We start from the raw sequence: 17,755 nt of genomic DNA, 5'->3' as shown, positions 1-17,755 counted from the left end.
TCCAAACAGGGAATACCATTCCACCCAGAAATTTGATTGGCAGACATTTCCATCATCCATTAATCATATTTCATAAATTATATTGCTACTAATTAATTGAACATGGGAAAGGCTGGCAAAATCTCGTGCATTTTTGTTAGGGCCTATAATTAGTGTTTATATTGTATAGTTAACGGGCCTATTTCTTGAGCCCTAATCTCTTGTATAAATACTCTACTCTACACTCTAATGAAACTACGGAATTTATTTCGTGACATGGTATCGGAGCCAAAATCATTCTAATCCCTAAAATCAATTTCTACCATTAATTTCATAATTTTTTAATTGTGTTCGAATTTGGGATAATCCCCAATTCAATTTCTTCTAAATTATTCTAAGTGCTCTGCACACTACTGTGAATTTCTTCTACTTTGGGATATTTCCCACTTCAATATTATTCTAATTCACATTCACGAAGTTCAATTCGTGGGGCCTATTATTGTTCTTCCACTACTCTGCTACTTCATTAACAATGGCGAAAGAAACCATTGTTTCCCCTTCTACTGAAAATTTTCTATCCAAAAGACGTCAAAAATCGGGTTTATTTTGCACTCACTGCAATCGATCGGGTCACGATTATGGTGGTTGCTTCCTTGTCCATGGGCTACCCGATTGGTGGCTGGAAAAATATGGGAATAACGGCCGATCTTCATCTTCGTCTCCTGCTTCCCCGATGTGTGTTACTGTCCCCTGTTCTTCGCCTGCTATCTCCTTCTCTTCTAATGTTGCACTTCACCAATTCTACTATCGCACCACTCGTCAGGCCGCGGGGATAGCCTGCGCTCCTGTCCCGCGGGAACTGCTACAGCCCCTCAGTTTCTGCCAGGCCGCGGGGTTAACCCGCGACCCTTACCTGCGGACACGGCCATCACTTCGCCTACTCTCCTCCCTGCTGCACTCGGGACTCCTTCTGCTACTTTTACTTCTTCTTCTAATCCATCGCCCACTATTACCCCTAGTTTGGGTGGGGTATTTGATAAGTGTGATGTTTCTACTTCTCTTTCTAATCAATTTGCCACCAATAACCCAATTGTGGGTGGGGTATTTGAAGTTCCTACCGACCGTATCACTAGTGATTCTGTTTCTCTATCTTGGATAATTGACACGGGTGCCTCTCATCATGTAACGGGTGACGAGTCTTCATTATTTGATACTCAATCAATTTTACCATGCCCCGTTGGTCTTCCTGATGGTGCTCAAGCCTTTGCAACAAAGGAGGGTCGTGTTTTCTTGGTGGATGGAATTACTCTTGAGCACGTTCTCTTTGTTCCTAAATTAACTTGCAATTTGATTTCGGTATCTAAGTTGATTGATGATTCTAATTGCTTTGTCCGATTCACTAATTCTCTTTGTGCTATACAGGATCAATCCTCGGGGAGCTTAATTGGAGGCGGTGAACGGATAGATGGACTATATTATTTCCGGCGTCTCCCAAAAGTATGTGCACTCCCGGGTCCGGACATTTATACATTTGAGTTGTGGCATCGTCGTTTGGGGCACCCATCGGAAAAAATCGTCAAATTGCTTCCTGCTATTCGAGGTACTACTAGCACTAAGTGTTTACATAAAGCTTGTGAAATTTGTCCTCTTGCTAAACAGACCCGAGCCAGTTTTCCTGATAGTGATAGTCGTGCTAGTCGTATTCTTGAAATGATACATTGTGATTTGTGGGGACCATATAACACGGCTTCTACTTGTGGTGCTCATTATTTCTTGACGATTGTTGATGATTTTTCACGTGGTGTTTGGGTTTATTTATTGAATGACAAAACCGAAGTTTATTCTTCTTTTTGTTCTTTCTTTGCTATGGTTAAGTGTCAATTTGATGTTAATGTTAAGTGTGTGCGGAGTGACAATGGCACATAATTTAAACCCATGATCCCTTATTTTACTAAAAATGGCATTCTTTTCCAAACATCTTGTGTTGGCACACCTCAACAAAATGGTCGGGTAGAGCGTAAACACCAACATATATTGAATGTGAGTCGTGCTTTGATGTTTCAAGGCAATTTGCCGATTACTTTTTGGGGTGAGTGTGTCCTTGGAGAGGTTTATTTGATTAATCGTACTCCTACTTTGCTAGCTAATAAAACCCCATATGAAATTCTCTTTGACAAAGAACCCTATTTTGATGCTTTGAGGGTGTTTGGTTGTCTTTGTTTTGCTCATAACCAAAAAGCTAAGGGTGACAAATTTGCACCTAGGAGTAGGAAGTGTGTGTTTGTGGGTTATCCTCATGGCAAGAAGGGTTGGAAGTTGTATGATTTGGAAACCGGTGATATTTTTGTTTCCCGTGATGTTAAATTCCATGAGAATGAATTCCCGTTTGTGAAAGATGGTGATTCGGTTTCTTCTACTGTGGGTGCCGAGAGTGTGCCTAATGACTATGTTGGTGTTGATCACGATTTTCTTGATGATTTGGAATATGTATTAGAGGTTGGTGAGGGTTCTCTTGTGCCTGAAAACTCTTCACAACCTCGTGCTACTACTTCTACCCCCCACGGCTCACCTGAGGCTGTTGTCCATGACCACGGTAGTCCCGTGGTGTCCCCTGCCCCCACTGCTGCCTCCTCGGCCACTGGTACGGACAGCCTTGATGTAGTTGTTCCGGACCCCTCTTCTACTTCTCCTATTGCGTTGGATCGTGCTCAACGTCCAAGGCAACCCCCAGGGTGGCACCGAGATTATGTCGCACACACTATATCTCTACCTAGTCCATCTATCTCGCAATGTTCATCGCCTACTCCATGCTCCTCAGGTACTCCTTACCCCTTAGCACATTTTGTGAATTGTGATAAATTTTCTGTGCAACACCGTGTTTTTATTGCAGCAGTTGATACGGTAGTTGAGCCTCGTAATTTCAAGGAGGCAATGCAAGATGAGGGGTGGAAAGCGGCTATGCAAACAGAAATTGATGCATTAGAAAAAAATGGCACATGGGTAATGGAAAAATTGCCTCCGGGTAAGAAAGCTCTTGGGTGTCGATGGGTTTACAAGGTCAAACTTAATTCTGATGGCACACTCGAGAGATTGAAGGCTCGTCTTGTTATCTTTGGTAATCATCAGGTTGAGGGTATTGATTACAATGAGACTTTTGCTCCCGTTGCTAAAATGGTCACTGTTCGTGCTTTTCTTGCTGTCGCTGCTGCAAAGAATTGGGAATTGCATCAGATGGATGTCCATAATGCATTTCTTCATGGTGATCTTGATGAGGAAGTTTATATGAAGCTTCCCCCTGGGTTTCATGGCTCTCAACCTGGTATGGTGTGTCGTCTTCTGAAGTCGTTGTATGGTCTTCGACAAGCACCTCGTTGTTGGTATTCTAAATTGGCCGCCTCTCTGAAAAGGTACGGATTTGTGCAATCGTACTCTGACTATTCTCTTTTTACTCTGCAATCTGGGTCTATACAACTTAGTGTTCTGGTGTATGTTGATGATTTGATAATTTCTGGTAATGATTCTTCTGCAATTTCAACATTCAAGTCATACTTGAGTGACTGTTTTCATATGAAAGATTTGGGTGTTTTGAAGTATTTTATTGGTGTTGAGGTTGCTCGTAGTCCGGAAGGCATATTTTTATGTCAACGGAAATATATACTTGACATTATTGCAGAGTCTGGTTTGCTAGGTGCTCGTCCGGCAGGTACTCCTATTGAGCAGAATCATACTCTGGCAAAATCAGAGTCCTCTTTCTTTTCTGATCCAGAGCAGTATCGACGGCTTGTGGGTCGTCTGATTTATTTGTCTTTTACTAGACCGGATTTGGCATACGCGGTGCATATTTTGTCTCAATTTATGCAACAACCGCGACAGGACCATTGGGAAGCGGCTCTTCGTACAGTGCGGTACTTGAAGGGATGTCCGGGTCAGGGAATCCTTTTGAGTTCGGATTGTGATTTACATATTACCGGTTGGTGTGATTCAGATTGGGCAGGTTGTCCCTTATCGCGCCGTTCTATCTCTGGCTGGTTGGTGTTTCTTGGTGCTTCTCCTATATCTTGGAAGACTAAGAAACAGGACACTGTGGCCAAGTCTTCTTCAGAGGCCGAATTTCGCTCAATGTCTAAAACCACTGATGAGTTGAAATGGTTAAAGGCCCTTCTTTTGAGTTTGGGTGTCTCTCATCCTCGTGCTATGAGTTTGTTTTGTGATAATCAATCTGCTTTGTATATTGCGAAGAATCCGGTTTTCCATGAGCGTACCAAGCACATTGAGGTTGATTGTTATTATCTTCGTGATGCGATTCAGGATGGTATCATTAGTCCGTCTTATGTGAAGACAACGGACCAATTAGCGGATATTTTCACCAAGGCTTTGAGTAAAAGTCAATTCATGTATTTACTTGGCAAGTTGGGCATTTGTGATTTGCATGCTCCAACTTGAGGGGGGGGTGTTAGGGTCTATAATTAGTGTTTATATTGTATAGTTAACGGGCCTATTTCTTGAGCCCTAATCTCTTGTATAAATACTCTACTCTACACTCTAATGAAACTACGGAATTTATTTCGTGACAATTTTTTTAAAATAATTGTGTAAGAATATACTAGAACTTAGCAAATAGAATAAACATAACATAAGCTAAAACATAAGAGTAATATGTGAAATTGCAGCTCATTATACTCTGGATTTGTCTCACATTCTTTTCTTGTCCTCCATTTTCATTCTTCCAAGTCTACTTTGGAATTATTTGAAAATCATACGTGGTTATGTCGCGATATGATACGTTTTTTTTATAGCAATGACAAATTGACAATTGCCTTTTGATTTTTTATATTTATTTAATTTTTTTTTTTTAAAAAAAAAAGTCAATTTAGCGTTTAATTATAATAAACCTGGGGCCAAGTTTGTAACTAAAGTCAAGGACAAAGAGGAGGGAAAAAATCTTGATAAAGCATCATCAAAGTTACCTAACCCTTTAATTAATCACGAAATTTACTTAAATCTTTGTGAAAGCAACATATTACATATAGCTTACATAAGTTGCATGTTTAGTTGTTAAACTGGACTATGCATTACACCCTCGCAGGAGAATTTCTCCTGGAAGCGGAAGAACTTTTGAAATTGCACGAAATGCTATCTAGCCTCTGCCTTTTATCTTAATTATACGAGTATGGAGTAATTACAACTATGTAATGTTCAAGCCTCGAGTCTCAACCATCTTTAACTAACTTATCTAACACATCCATACCCGTTAGCTTGATGGTATCTGTTGCACGTCTTAAGTAGTGCATTACTTACACACCTCACTGGCTCACTCGTTGTCATAGAGTCATACCCAAATAAACTCGTGTAGTGAACATACTACATACACACCATCTTCGGTGTACCATTCTTTGATACACCCGGGTGAATAACGTGTATGGATAGTCTTTGCAACTTATGAGTGCAAAACAATTACAAGAGATAAACTTTGGTGATTGATGGTTATATTAATGCTAAGATTTGCTAACAGACATTTACAACCTTCTTAAAAATGATATACTTGGTAACACGTAATTTCAAATGTGTCAAAACTATATGTCAAATTCAAGCAAAGACATAAAAAGATGGACTCTATTATTTCCCTTTTTATTGTCGTTAAGTAGTTGTCTACATATTGAATATAAATCACAAACATATCTTTCTGTAAGTTTGTTAGTTTTTCCTCTTCCTCCCATAATTTAACCTCTATTACCTTAATTTCTTATCTTTTTTTGGGGTTGGTTTGTCTGACATTAGTCTTTTGTTGACTCTAGTAATTTAAAAACGGACAGCTATGAGGGGTTGATGGAGATGTGATTCGTGTAAATGCAAGGAACCTGGTACATCACTTCATTGATAATCTTATCACGTTATTAGCTACGCATGTATTGTACATTTGGGTGTACATATATACTACTCCGTAACATATATTCGAATGGTTCACAATACACATACTCTCATTAGGCATTTAGGAATTTGTAAGCTAATCAAATACTCCGACAATTTGTTTCTCATTTGTAAGATGATTGGCAGATTGGGTATATGTGTACGTAAAAGAAATGAAGTAAATAAATCCGAGTCATTATGTATATCAGTATGTGTATAAAATGGACATAAATGCAACGATTAATTGGCTAGTTATATGTCGGTATAGTATATGCTTGGAATGGAGATTACCAACGTTAAATTATGTAAAATAATATAGAAATAGATGATGAGTTGTGCAACTGAGAGATTTTCAAAATGAGATAGATGAGAAAATATTGACTAAAGTAAGAGTTTAGCAGCTGCCTTAACTAGTTACTTTGACCACCGAATAATGAAGGAAAAAAATCAAAATGAAAAGTGGTATGTCTTTCAACCTAGTAGAAATAACCCACGTGCAAATGAATCTAACGTTCTTCCAAGAAATTAATAAACCTTTTTTCAACTATTTAAAATTTAGTACTGTATTAGTAGTAACTGTGAAGTTAGCTAGCTAGCTGCCTAGTTTAGTAGCTGTCCATTACAACTCTTAGGAAATTATTAATCAAATACTTCTAAGTTTTACGTAATTATTTAAAGTGTTACTTGGATGGTAATTCGCATAGTCTAGTTATATTTTATTTATGTGTATAATGCACATGAACATCAATGTGCTTTGCCTGCTCAACTGTGCACCGTCCATCATCAATTAAGCACTGTAGTACTAGCTTCGTTGTTAATTATACTCTTTCTGTTGCTATAAATTATCATCTTAGGATAAGAATTGATTTCAAGATCCTCTAGAACCGAGAGCGAGACTCTAACCAATCCTCTAAAAAAACAATGTACTCTTACCTTCAATCCCGAAAACCTTCCAACCTTAAAGTTAGACATTTGACCTTAAATTTGAACGTGAACATATTATATTAGGTGCGTAGGAAGATCCCAGGGTGTGATTCATGTGATGTTATTTTACCCTACACAAAAAAATTAAGTTTGATAATACGAAACTTAAGACCTTTCTCCCCTCGCAAGAGTCACAACTCACTCAATCGCAAGTAGTCTCGCATTACTAAAATATGAATATTGATCTTGACAGTGTTGTTAAAAGGTAGATTTTCGAAATTTACAATGTACACTCTTTCACCAAACACTTGAAAATATATGGAGTAACATTTTGATTAGTCAAACTTACTAGTACAAACTTACTCAAGTGATCTAAATCTACTATTGTATGAACTGCGCAGTCAACTTTATTAAACATCCCATTGTTTGGTACCATTTAACCAACTAGTGGTCCTTTTGTTTGATTTTTCATCAAGATGTTACTGAATATAGTTAAAACCATGTGGTTTTTATAGGACATCTGACATTAGGGTTGTAGGGTGCACCCCCAAAATTAGATTTATCGTACAACTGCATCATGTGCATAAAAAAGTAAAACTTATAAGATGATCATGACCAACTAATGACATTTAATAAAGACTAAATTTAGACAAATAGATGGCTTGACATAACAAAGAACAGACTGTATTGTTTCCTAGCCATAGGATTGATCTGAAAAATTATAGGTTCACCAGAGAAAGAAAGAAAGAACTGTACTTCATTTTTATAGTAAATGGGAACAAAATTTTATCCATAAGCCAACCTGCATTTCTTGAATATACCTCAATTTCTATTCTCACTTCTTACCACCCTCCGATCCGCCCGAAATTTTTTAAAATAAAGGAAAAAGAGACTAAAAAAAAATATATGAAAAAAAATTCTATGGACTTACAAAAATATTATGGTAATCAGAAATCAGATGTTTAATGTCTAAGAACTCATGCTTCACCTCTGTTTCTACTGTCATTGGTCAACTCTTTCTTGTGTATTATAATACTGCATCTAATCATGCATCAACTGAGCTGCATCCACAAAAGCAAAACAATTAGCACTAAGTATTAACATAAACAAGCATTAATAAGCTTTAAAAAATAAGTTAAATAACTTGTGATCTGAGTCAAACTACTGTAGAGTTCGAAAAAAGCAACATTAACTCAGGATTAGAGCCTCTTAATCACAGATTATTGTATATAAAAAGACAAAATGATATCCCCTTAATCTATGAATTTAAAATAAAATGACACAAATTTTTTAAAACTTTTTGGGTGCAGATCAAGTAGCAGTTTCTGAACAACAAAAATAAAGTCAATCATCAAAAAACAAAAGACAAAAAGGAGAAATGAAAGATCCCAATAATAAAATTGATTACAATATCATGCAATTTTTTCACACTGTTTGTCTCCTTTTCATCCCACCTCCAAAAACAATGTCAAGTTCTTCTCCAAATTCTAGGCAACTACAGCACTAAATTTGTTTAATATTCCAAAAGTGGTTTAATTTAACTTATTGATGAAAAATATAAGCTCCATCATTCCACTTAATTATGATCCAATAACATGCATTATAGCAGTAATTCATGTTTGACTTTTTAAATTTGCACACATAAAAAGTAAAATACCCATTTTGCCCTTTTATACCCACAATATTAGTTTTTTAAAAAAAACTTGGTATAATTAAAAGGGAATCATGTTAGACAAGACATTTAACATCATGTTTTTGAAACAAAGAGGACACTAATATTTTATGTAGCAAGTCTTGACATTTAGGTTTATAAATCAGGGCATATATTTACTAATTATGCAGTAAAAAAAATACTGACAACACACAGTACAAGAAGATAGTGAAACTCAGAAATAAAATATTGAGAGTACAAGAAACTAAGAAAGAGAGATTAATGAAAATGTCAGAGAAGGAAAATTAGAAGAATTTGATCTTACATCATGACTTTGATACAAACCTCAAACAATTTGCACAATTGCAATTGACAATTCTCAAAAGTAACAATTATTGACATACTATTAGGCATTTACTAATAATGCAAGAGTGCATATACGGACGCACACTTATAGTCTAATCGTCGATAATTGACAACCTTAATTAACATTTTATGAGAAAAAAGTTGGACCCTTAGGAGTATATAGTACTTCGTAGTAAGTAGTTGCAATCAATGATATCATGTATCACTAAACATTATGTCACAAAATCTTTTGTTTAGCAATGTCAAAACTAAAAATTGCAAGAAAGATTCTCCTGAATAATCAAATTCTCAAATTACTCTCAGTAAAACATCACTGTAGTACTAATGGTGACACCCTAACATACTAGTAGGTGAGCTTTGATACTAAAATTGCAAAAAATAGAACAACCCAACAAAGTGAAAGGAAGAACATACATTGATACATACATATAGTATTGAAATTTAATTAAATGTTGAGTGTGACATTTCCCTGAACCCAAAATAATTTCAGAATGAGACACAGAGGTACCATGAGTTATCCCTGTCATGAAAACCCTCAAAACTACATTTTGTTCCATTTCTCAAAACACACGCCATGCATTTTTTACCAACTAAAATATATCCATCAATCAAAAACAGCAGGAAAACATACAAATCTGCAAATTCAATATTACTGTACAAGAAAGAGGAGAGAGAAATTAAGGAAACGGAGTTAGAAGTTACCTAGGGACTGAAATTTGTTCAAGGAGATCAGATGAGCTTGTTATAGCTAGCAAGTACTGAAATCAAACTAATGAGCTCCAGAATGTGCATTCTTTTTTCTCTACAAAGTTGGACCAAGAGTCCTACCCTCATCGATTCCGGGCTGTTGCGGTTGTTGTTGTTGTTGTTGTTGTTGTTGCTGATTATGTTCAATGGGTTGTTGATGAAAATGATGGGATTGAAGAAGAGGGTGTAAATGTTGTTGAGGAAGTTGTTCATGATGAGGAATTCCACCTTGACCCAATTCTAACTGTTCCTGTTGCTGTTGTTGTGGTGTTACTGGCTGCTGAAGGAGTAACAGCTGCCCTAATGACTGATCATCTTGCGGCGGTTGTTGCTGTGGTGGCGGCTGCTGTGGTTGAATCTGAGCGTACGGGTTTGGATCATAAGTGGCCGCCCCAAGAGCCAAAGACGGTGATACAGCACCCGATGAAGGCCCCGCCTGATTAAACCCCCCTCCTCCGCTACCACCAGCAATAACCAGTGCTCCCTCGTACCCACCGCCGCCACCACTATACCTCATAAACTGTTGCTGTTGCTGTTGCTGTTGCTGATGTTGCTGTTGTAGTTCCCAGTTTCTTAACAACTCCTGCTCATCTCTCACCGCCAATGCTGCCAACTGTTGCTGTTGTTGTACCTCAATCAACTGTTGCTGCTGATGTTGATGCTGTTGTTGCGGCTGTGGTTGTGGCTGCGGCTCTCTGATCATAAGTGCCCCACCATGAGACGGACCCGGACCAGCAGCAGCAACCCCAGTAGGAATACCCATCATAGGACCCATATGATACTGCTGCTGCATCAAATTAACACCAGAAGACGGACCCGGGTTAGCATAACCAGGCTGAATCATAGGCATAAGCGCAGTCGGCCCAATATAAGTAGCTAATTCCTTCTTAGCAGAATACAGGTCAGTCTGAACTTGCTTCAGCCGCTGCTGCAGAAGCGAGATAAGTCCAACACAACCATACACCGGGTCACGCAGCCTCGCCTCCGCCTCGTACGCCAACGAATTAACAGCATCCTCCCTCTGTGCAGCATCCAACTCCTGCAGAAGCTTAGCCACATTACTAGCACCAAACACCTTATGAACATTCGAGAATCGTTGAGGTTGATCCGGCGGAAAGTATGGCGCGAACACACATTCTTGCGTACATTTTCTCCTTAGAAATTTGCACGCTGCACACGGTGAATTTGACGATGACATTTCCAGAAACCTTCAAAAATCTTCAATTCCCCTTTATTTTTTACACAAAAAATTTCCTTTTATAAAAGAATGAAATTGCGTCAAATACTGCCAAAAAAATAGATACTATCAACAATCAAATCTGGAAAATAACGAACTATTGATTGACATAAATAAATTAAAAAATCAAAAAATGAACAATATTTTAGAGGAAGAGAGAGAAAATGAAGAAAAGAGGGAGAAGTTCATGGATTTAGACTCAGATATATAGGGAATCGCAAAGCATATTCATTCATATTTTTTTTCATATTTCCAAGTCAAATCGATTAATTTTAATAGTACTACTGAAAAATTAGAATTAAAAATAGTTTAAGTATACTACTAATTCGTACTAGTAGAATAAATTAAGTATTAGTAGTAATTAACACGAAAGTATCTTTCATTAATGAACCTAAAAACAACAACTCGTATAATTTCCATTAAAATGCTGCTTTTTTCATTCATATTACCAGAGAAATTACTCTCGCTATCATACCAATCAAAATCAAGAACAAAATAATTTTTAAAAAAAAAAAAACCTAAAACGCGTTTCGCCCTAAAAATAGTTTCACCGACTTAAAATGCAAGAAATTGTCGCATTCATAAATCATCGTTAACACTGCTTAAAAGACAAGTGAAATGAAATAAACAAACTTTGAAAAATGACAACCAAATTAAAACCATTTTAAATCAAAATTAAACTTAATTATTACAGTATTATTTATACTAATCACTGATAATCATTCCTTTAAAACGTTTTATCGAGAAGATTATCTAGATTCGTTAGAGGAAAATTACAAACCAAATCTCAATTAATTTTAAATTAAATTATATTAAAAAAATTCACCTACGATTGGCTTGGACTCCACTCAATATCATCCCACACTTCTCTTTCTCTTTCTCTCTCCTCCTTGAAGCTTCACTTCATACTGACACCTGTCGCCGGAAAAAACACCAGATTACGACGTTGTTTTCATCGTAATACAATGACGAAAATTAACGAAAAAAAACCTAAAATGACATGGTTTACCGGAGGTAGAAAAATAGAGAAAGAAAGTGCACTGGATCCGATCTTCCCACTTTCAGGATCCGAATACCAACGAATACTCCTTTAACATCAAATTAACACCATAATTAACATCAAAAATTCTATATTAAATATAAAATTAAAAATGGGAGATAAATAAATAATATACCATAACGAAGAAGACGAAGCCAAATTTGTGCTTTATTTCGTATTTATATTTAATTTTTATTTATGAAAAGGGTTTTTGACGGAAGAATATTCAATTATTTTTTATTTTTTTTTAAAGGTGGGGGCAGGGGACCTGATGATGGAGAGAGATGGAGAAGGAGGAAGAAGAGAGAGAATGAAAAAGGGTGAGCGTGTGGGTGTGTATATAGTAGTGAAATGAACCATCAACTACCTTGACCTTTTGATTTATTGTGTTAGTCAATCTCAACCGTCGATTTTAAATTTATACGGAGTTTTTTTTTTTTTTTTTTTTGGATTTTGATTTTGTTCCCATTTTCAGTTTTATGAATCTGACTCACCATTTTGTAGCCCAAATCTTTCTGTTCTGTCATTTCTTGACTTTCTCGAATTTACCCCTTTTGTTTTTCTTACTGCGCTGTAACACTGTAAAATTGTTTCTAGAATTGACGAAAATGTCCTCTGTTTTTTTGTATTTTTGGAAATTACCAAATACGTGTATTGTAATCGTGGATAATCCTATCTCATATGAATATATGATCATATCCCATTTGTCAAAACCGTTTTTCTTTTTATTTTGATTATTTTCCTTACTAATCCGGTTATGTCTATATTTGCTATAAATAGATCCTTGTGTTCAAACTTTAAAGTGGTGCTTAAATGATTCAAAAATAATGGATTAATACAATTAAATTAATGAGGTATGAATGTATGACGTGATTGATCTCATTATAGTTCCATTGTACTATGACTTATCAATCAAACACTTATTTCCATTATAGTTCAATTGCAATCAAAATAAGTTATTATAACCTAAGTTTAATGAAGTCTTGATAAGTTTCGATAAGATCTGATAAATTTAAATTAGTTCAACAAGGAAAATCAAGTAATAAAAATACTACTCCATGCCTAAATATATTGAAATAAATTCAATAAATTCAAATATATTCAAAAAATTCCTAAAAAAAATATATACTCAAAAAAAAAATTATAATTGGGTTAATTAAACGAAATCTGAATAAGAATGAACATGGAAAATCCAAGTTAAAGGAACACATTATTAACATATGTAAAACAAAAGGAAGTATAATCATCAACTTAAGGGGGGCATTTTGGATCAAACAACTTAGGGCCTGTTCATATTTACTGAACTGAGCTGAACTGAACTGATTGAAACTGAACTGAACTGAACTGAACTGATTGGAACTGAACTGAACTGAACTGAATTGAGCTGAAATGAATATTTTATGTGAGAGGGAAATTAAGATCTGAACTGAACTAAACTGAACTGAAATTAAGTAAATGTGAACAGGCCCTTAAGGGGGGCATTTGGTTTATAGGGTGCTGTATGTTTGGAATAAGAAATAAAATCATAATGGTAAGGACTTATGAGTGGGCACCTTGATTTTTATCACTACATTTTTTTTATTATGTTTTTTTTGGATTTCAAAACTATATGATATATATGAATATGTAATACAAGTAACCCAAAATATAATACATTAACACATGTAAAATAAAAGGAAGTATAATAAACTTAAGGGGGCATTTTGGATCAAACAACTTAAAGGGGGCATTTGGTTTATAGGGTGCGTTATGTTTGGAATCAGGAATAAAATCATAATGGTAAGGGCTTTATGAGTTAGTACCTTGATTTGGGTCTCTTTGGTATCACTACATTTTTTATTTTGTTTTTTGTTTTTTTGGATTTCAAAACTATATGATATGTGTGAATATGTCATACAAGTAACCCAAAATATAAGTAACACGTACAAGTAACACCTACAAGTAAGTCTTGCCGCACCATGTGACCTGCCGCACTGAAAAACCTCTGTTTGAACGATTACTTTAGTGTATTAGTATAGATTTACTATACCTTTTGAATTTGAGGTATGAATTTTAAATTAGAATTTAAACAAACATTAAATAATACTTAAAAGAATTACACTAAACATTCATATAAGTACCTAAAATAAATGGCGTCAAAAAGTATCATGCCAACCAAAACATGTCAATATGATAATCACTTTGATTGTTGTACGTGCCAAGACACAACCCAACTTTGTAAGTTTTCAACGGGAATATAAGAGCATATCCGATCCTTACATTGGCAACACTCATATTTTAGCTAGCTAACTCCAAATAGTTGTACCTATACAGTACATTGTAGTCAGCATATTCATTCAATGATGCATATACAAATATATCGGTTACCAATGGTGTGTACATATAATTACGCTAATAAATTCTGACTACTACGTATAAACGTATTACTTTGATGCACGTTCCATATATTCATATCATGATTTTTTTAATAAGGAGAATGAATTGAGTTGCAACCTCAAGAGATTACAATAACATGAACCGCGGCTTTGGGCTGTGATCTTGGTAATTAAATGTTTCAATTTTAAATATTCTATCGTATTAAGATATAATAATTTAAATTATCATGTGGATTTAATAGTGTATGTTATTGTTTCAATATGTGTGCCTAGTTACCTAATATATATAATTCTACCCGTTTTATACTATTTGCAATGATATGATATAAAAAGGTGGGTAGAAAATGTCCTATCATTGCAAATATTAGAGTTGATGAGTGTACAACGAAAGCAAATTAAAAGTGTAGAGATGATAAAATAATTAGGAGAAAAATAAAGGCAAGACAAAGAGTAAAAATAGACACACAATATTTCACGTGGGAAAAATTATCAAAAACCCACAAACGACGAGCACCAAAATAATCCACTATATGAAAAGGAGTTTACTAAATGGAGAGTACAATAACAGGATGAGTAGTACAAGAGAATAGTGAATTCGTAGAGAGGTGTATAGTACAAGGAGGTGTTGTATCTTGTATCTAGAAAGGCTAGTGTATATGGTATAGCTTCTTACGTGTATGTGCCTTGAATGCCCATAATTCATATTTATAGTTGTAGATGGAACTTAATTGGAATAAATGGCTGGAATATTCCAAAAATTCCTCCATCATTCTCGTAGTCTTAATAATCTAGAATGTTTACAAACCATGGTATTATATTCTAATTGTTCCAATGTCAATAATGCTCTAGAACGTTCAAGTAGGTTATTATTCTAGAGAATTCATGAACAAGTAATGACGTTACTCGACCATTCCGAAAGCTTCCAAAATATGCACAATACTCCACCAAAATGTGGGCCTAGAAAATTTGGGCCACACCCAACAATAAATAATATGAAACGAAGATAATACTATATCAAACAAGTTTGTTCGGATTATTAAGGGTCTGTTCACCTCAGCTTAATTTCAATTCAGTTCAGCTCTAATTAGTTCAGTTTAGTTCACCTTCAATCAGTTTAGTTCAGTTCAGCTCAACTCCTAATTTCCTTCTCTCATAAAATATTCATTTTCAGCTCCAATCATTTCAGCTCCAATCTGTTCAGTTTAGCTCAATTCAGTAAGTGTGAACAGGCCCTAAAAGTACGATCCTCATTTTAGTTTTAGTTCGGAATTTTTAAGATTCGACCCTCATTTTAGTTTCAATTAGAGAAATGAATATATATTTGAATTGTGATCTAAAGTTTTGAGTTAAGGTGTCCTACCTAACGTCTCAACGAATTATCTATGACTCTATGAGAGATTGTATTCCCACGGGACCATAAAGGTAAGCATGAGGGATGGACATAATGTGGCGTTTGCATTTTTAATTTGTCTCTCTCATTAATATATATTATATCGATCTCCTCCTCATAAATAAGGGGGTCGTATTTGGATTTTGTCATTACTTGAAGTTTGGCTGTTGATTCAGAGGAATTGAGCATAAAAGCAATGCTGAAAGTTAAACAAATTTTAATGAAATGTCACTATTAAGTTTTAACTGCTCACCTACTCACATTATTATTGCATTAGCTAGCTAGCTTAGGGTTCCTCCTGCCCCTGCTCCTTCCCTAGCTAAGTAGCTACTCAATCATCAACTAATCATGTCAATATTATTATCAAGTTAATTATGTTTCTAGCAATCATGTTTTTAGTTGTTAACATTTTCCGGATCTTGTTAGGATTCTTAGAACCGCTAGAAAAATGGTTTCTTAATCTTAATTTATGCGTTCAATAAATCCATTAAACGATACTCGTATTATGAAACGAAGATAATAATGATATGAATTAAGCTCACATAAGTTTTTAGAAATTGCTAGTTGCATTTGATTTAAAGTTGATAAGTTATATTATATTGATAATTTAAACCAAGTTCTATTCAAAAGAAAAAATATTTTAAACCAATTATACAACCTACAATTACTATGCTATAGAATATTAAGGAGAAATTAAAAGGGTTTGTACGGTATGCACACGTAGATATGTTTACAGTTTACTTTAGATCTAACAGCGTTTCACAAGATGAGAGTATTTCTGAATTATGATATATATGAAGTGAAAAATGATGAATACTAGTTGATAGAAAAGAAATTAAGTAAAAGAGAATAATTTTGATTTAAAAGATTTTACGATAGAATATCACTTCTCTATTGTAATTTGATCATATCCCGTAAATACCTAACAAACTAAGGTGTAACAACTAAAGACCTTTTTTTTTTTTTTTTTTTTTGACAAGTAACAACTAAAGACCTAATGTCATTGACACTATTTTTTTTTTCCAGATTTAGAATATATATTGACGAAGTTCAATTTACCTGATTTTAAACTGGTGATAAGTGTATATATATTTAAAGTAATGTAGAAAGTTGTTGCACTAAATTTCCATTAGATATGGTAGCACAAGCAAATCACAAATGAATAATTGATACACAATAATATTTCACTTTTGGTTGGTCACATGATCATCATCACAAAGACATAAACTTACTTTATTTGATGATTTTATACTCTCATTTTGTTATCTTCATTCCCACATAGGAGTAGAAAAATGGAATTTATCCCTTATAAGTTGGACATATCAATTTCAATTATCCACTAGCCATGACTAAATTTAGGGAAGATCTTACCTAATAACTATTTTTAGGAGTATATCAATATGTTATTTTGACTAGAGGAATTAAATACATGGACCACCTAATAAAATCAAGGTTAATATACATAAATAATGATGATGAATGAATGGATTGACTTGTTTGGTGATTGGATGTGGATGTGGATGTGGATGTGCATGTACATGATTTATTATATCTTCTCTCCCTCATATCATATCTTTGTCATTTATTTTTCTCTCCCTCTTTTTTCATTTCGCTTTTAGCCCATGCCTTGACTTTGCTGCTTTATTATTTTCATTATTTTTGGCAAATATTAGGACATATAATTGTTAATTACTTTATGTGGTGTAGGTTGAAAACTGAGGAGAGTATTATTATTCTTGGTCAATTTTAATGTTTATTATGTGGAATACAAATAGTAATAGGTGAAGACCTGCCTACTCTATACTGTATTTCATAATCCATTTGTTTTACTCATTTTGCTCATGAAAGTTCGATTCATTTTTATTAATTAGACTTTATCACTTATCCTATCTTACTTTATTCATTTTATTAACACTCATTATTAATCGAGCTATCCAAGGTTAGTAAATAGACACACACATGAAGTACTCTGTATATTTTACATGTAAATAATACGAGTATTATAAATATGCGTTGTACAAAGAGACAGTTACCCAAGAAAATGAAATGATTTAGCAGCTTTTGCTCGATTACACTGCTAGTACGTGAACCAAGGTGAAAGATAAAAGTTGATGAACTTTTAATTTCATACTGGTGCTGA

At 34.8% G+C, this 17,755-nt stretch overlaps 2 protein-coding genes across 3 annotated transcripts; one reads left to right on the top strand and one right to left on the bottom strand.

Moving 5' to 3' along the window:
* The first annotated feature begins 511 nt into the window (after positions 1-511).
* On the top strand, positions 512-4,301 carry LOC145602659 (uncharacterized). Its single transcript, XM_081658825.1, has 7 exons — positions 512-731; positions 848-1,335; positions 1,639-1,738; positions 2,123-2,797; positions 2,870-3,105; positions 4,045-4,177; positions 4,288-4,301. The coding sequence occupies exons 1-7, from the start codon at positions 512-514 to the stop codon at positions 4,299-4,301; spliced, it is 1,866 nt and encodes a 621-aa protein (XP_081514951.1).
* Positions 4,302-7,553: 3,252 nt separating this feature from the next.
* Positions 7,554-12,121, bottom strand: LOC145602067 (uncharacterized). Of its 2 annotated transcripts, none has more exons than XM_081658199.1 (5): positions 11,987-12,121; positions 11,821-11,899; positions 11,638-11,726; positions 9,530-10,828; positions 7,554-7,871 (listed from the first exon to the last, which is right to left on the bottom strand). In XM_081658199.1, exon 4 carries the CDS (start codon positions 10,770-10,772, stop codon positions 9,630-9,632), a length of 1,143 nt encoding a protein of 380 aa, XP_081514325.1. In that variant the 5' UTR covers positions 10,773-10,828; positions 11,638-11,726; positions 11,821-11,899; positions 11,987-12,121; the 3' UTR covers positions 7,554-7,871; positions 9,530-9,629. The 2 variants fall into 2 exon arrangements, with proteins under 2 accessions (XP_081514325.1, XP_081514326.1); XM_081658200.1 differs by having other exon boundaries at positions 11,642-11,726.
* Between the last annotated feature and the right edge of the window lie 5,634 nt (positions 12,122-17,755).

Source organism: Chenopodium album, chromosome 21 (assembly GCF_948465745.1).
Source record: "Chenopodium album chromosome 21, dcCheAlbu1.1, whole genome shotgun sequence".
In the NCBI taxonomy this organism is placed as follows: Eukaryota; Viridiplantae; Streptophyta; class Magnoliopsida; order Caryophyllales; family Amaranthaceae; genus Chenopodium; species Chenopodium album.
This window is presented reverse-complemented; position numbering and strand designations above follow the sequence as displayed.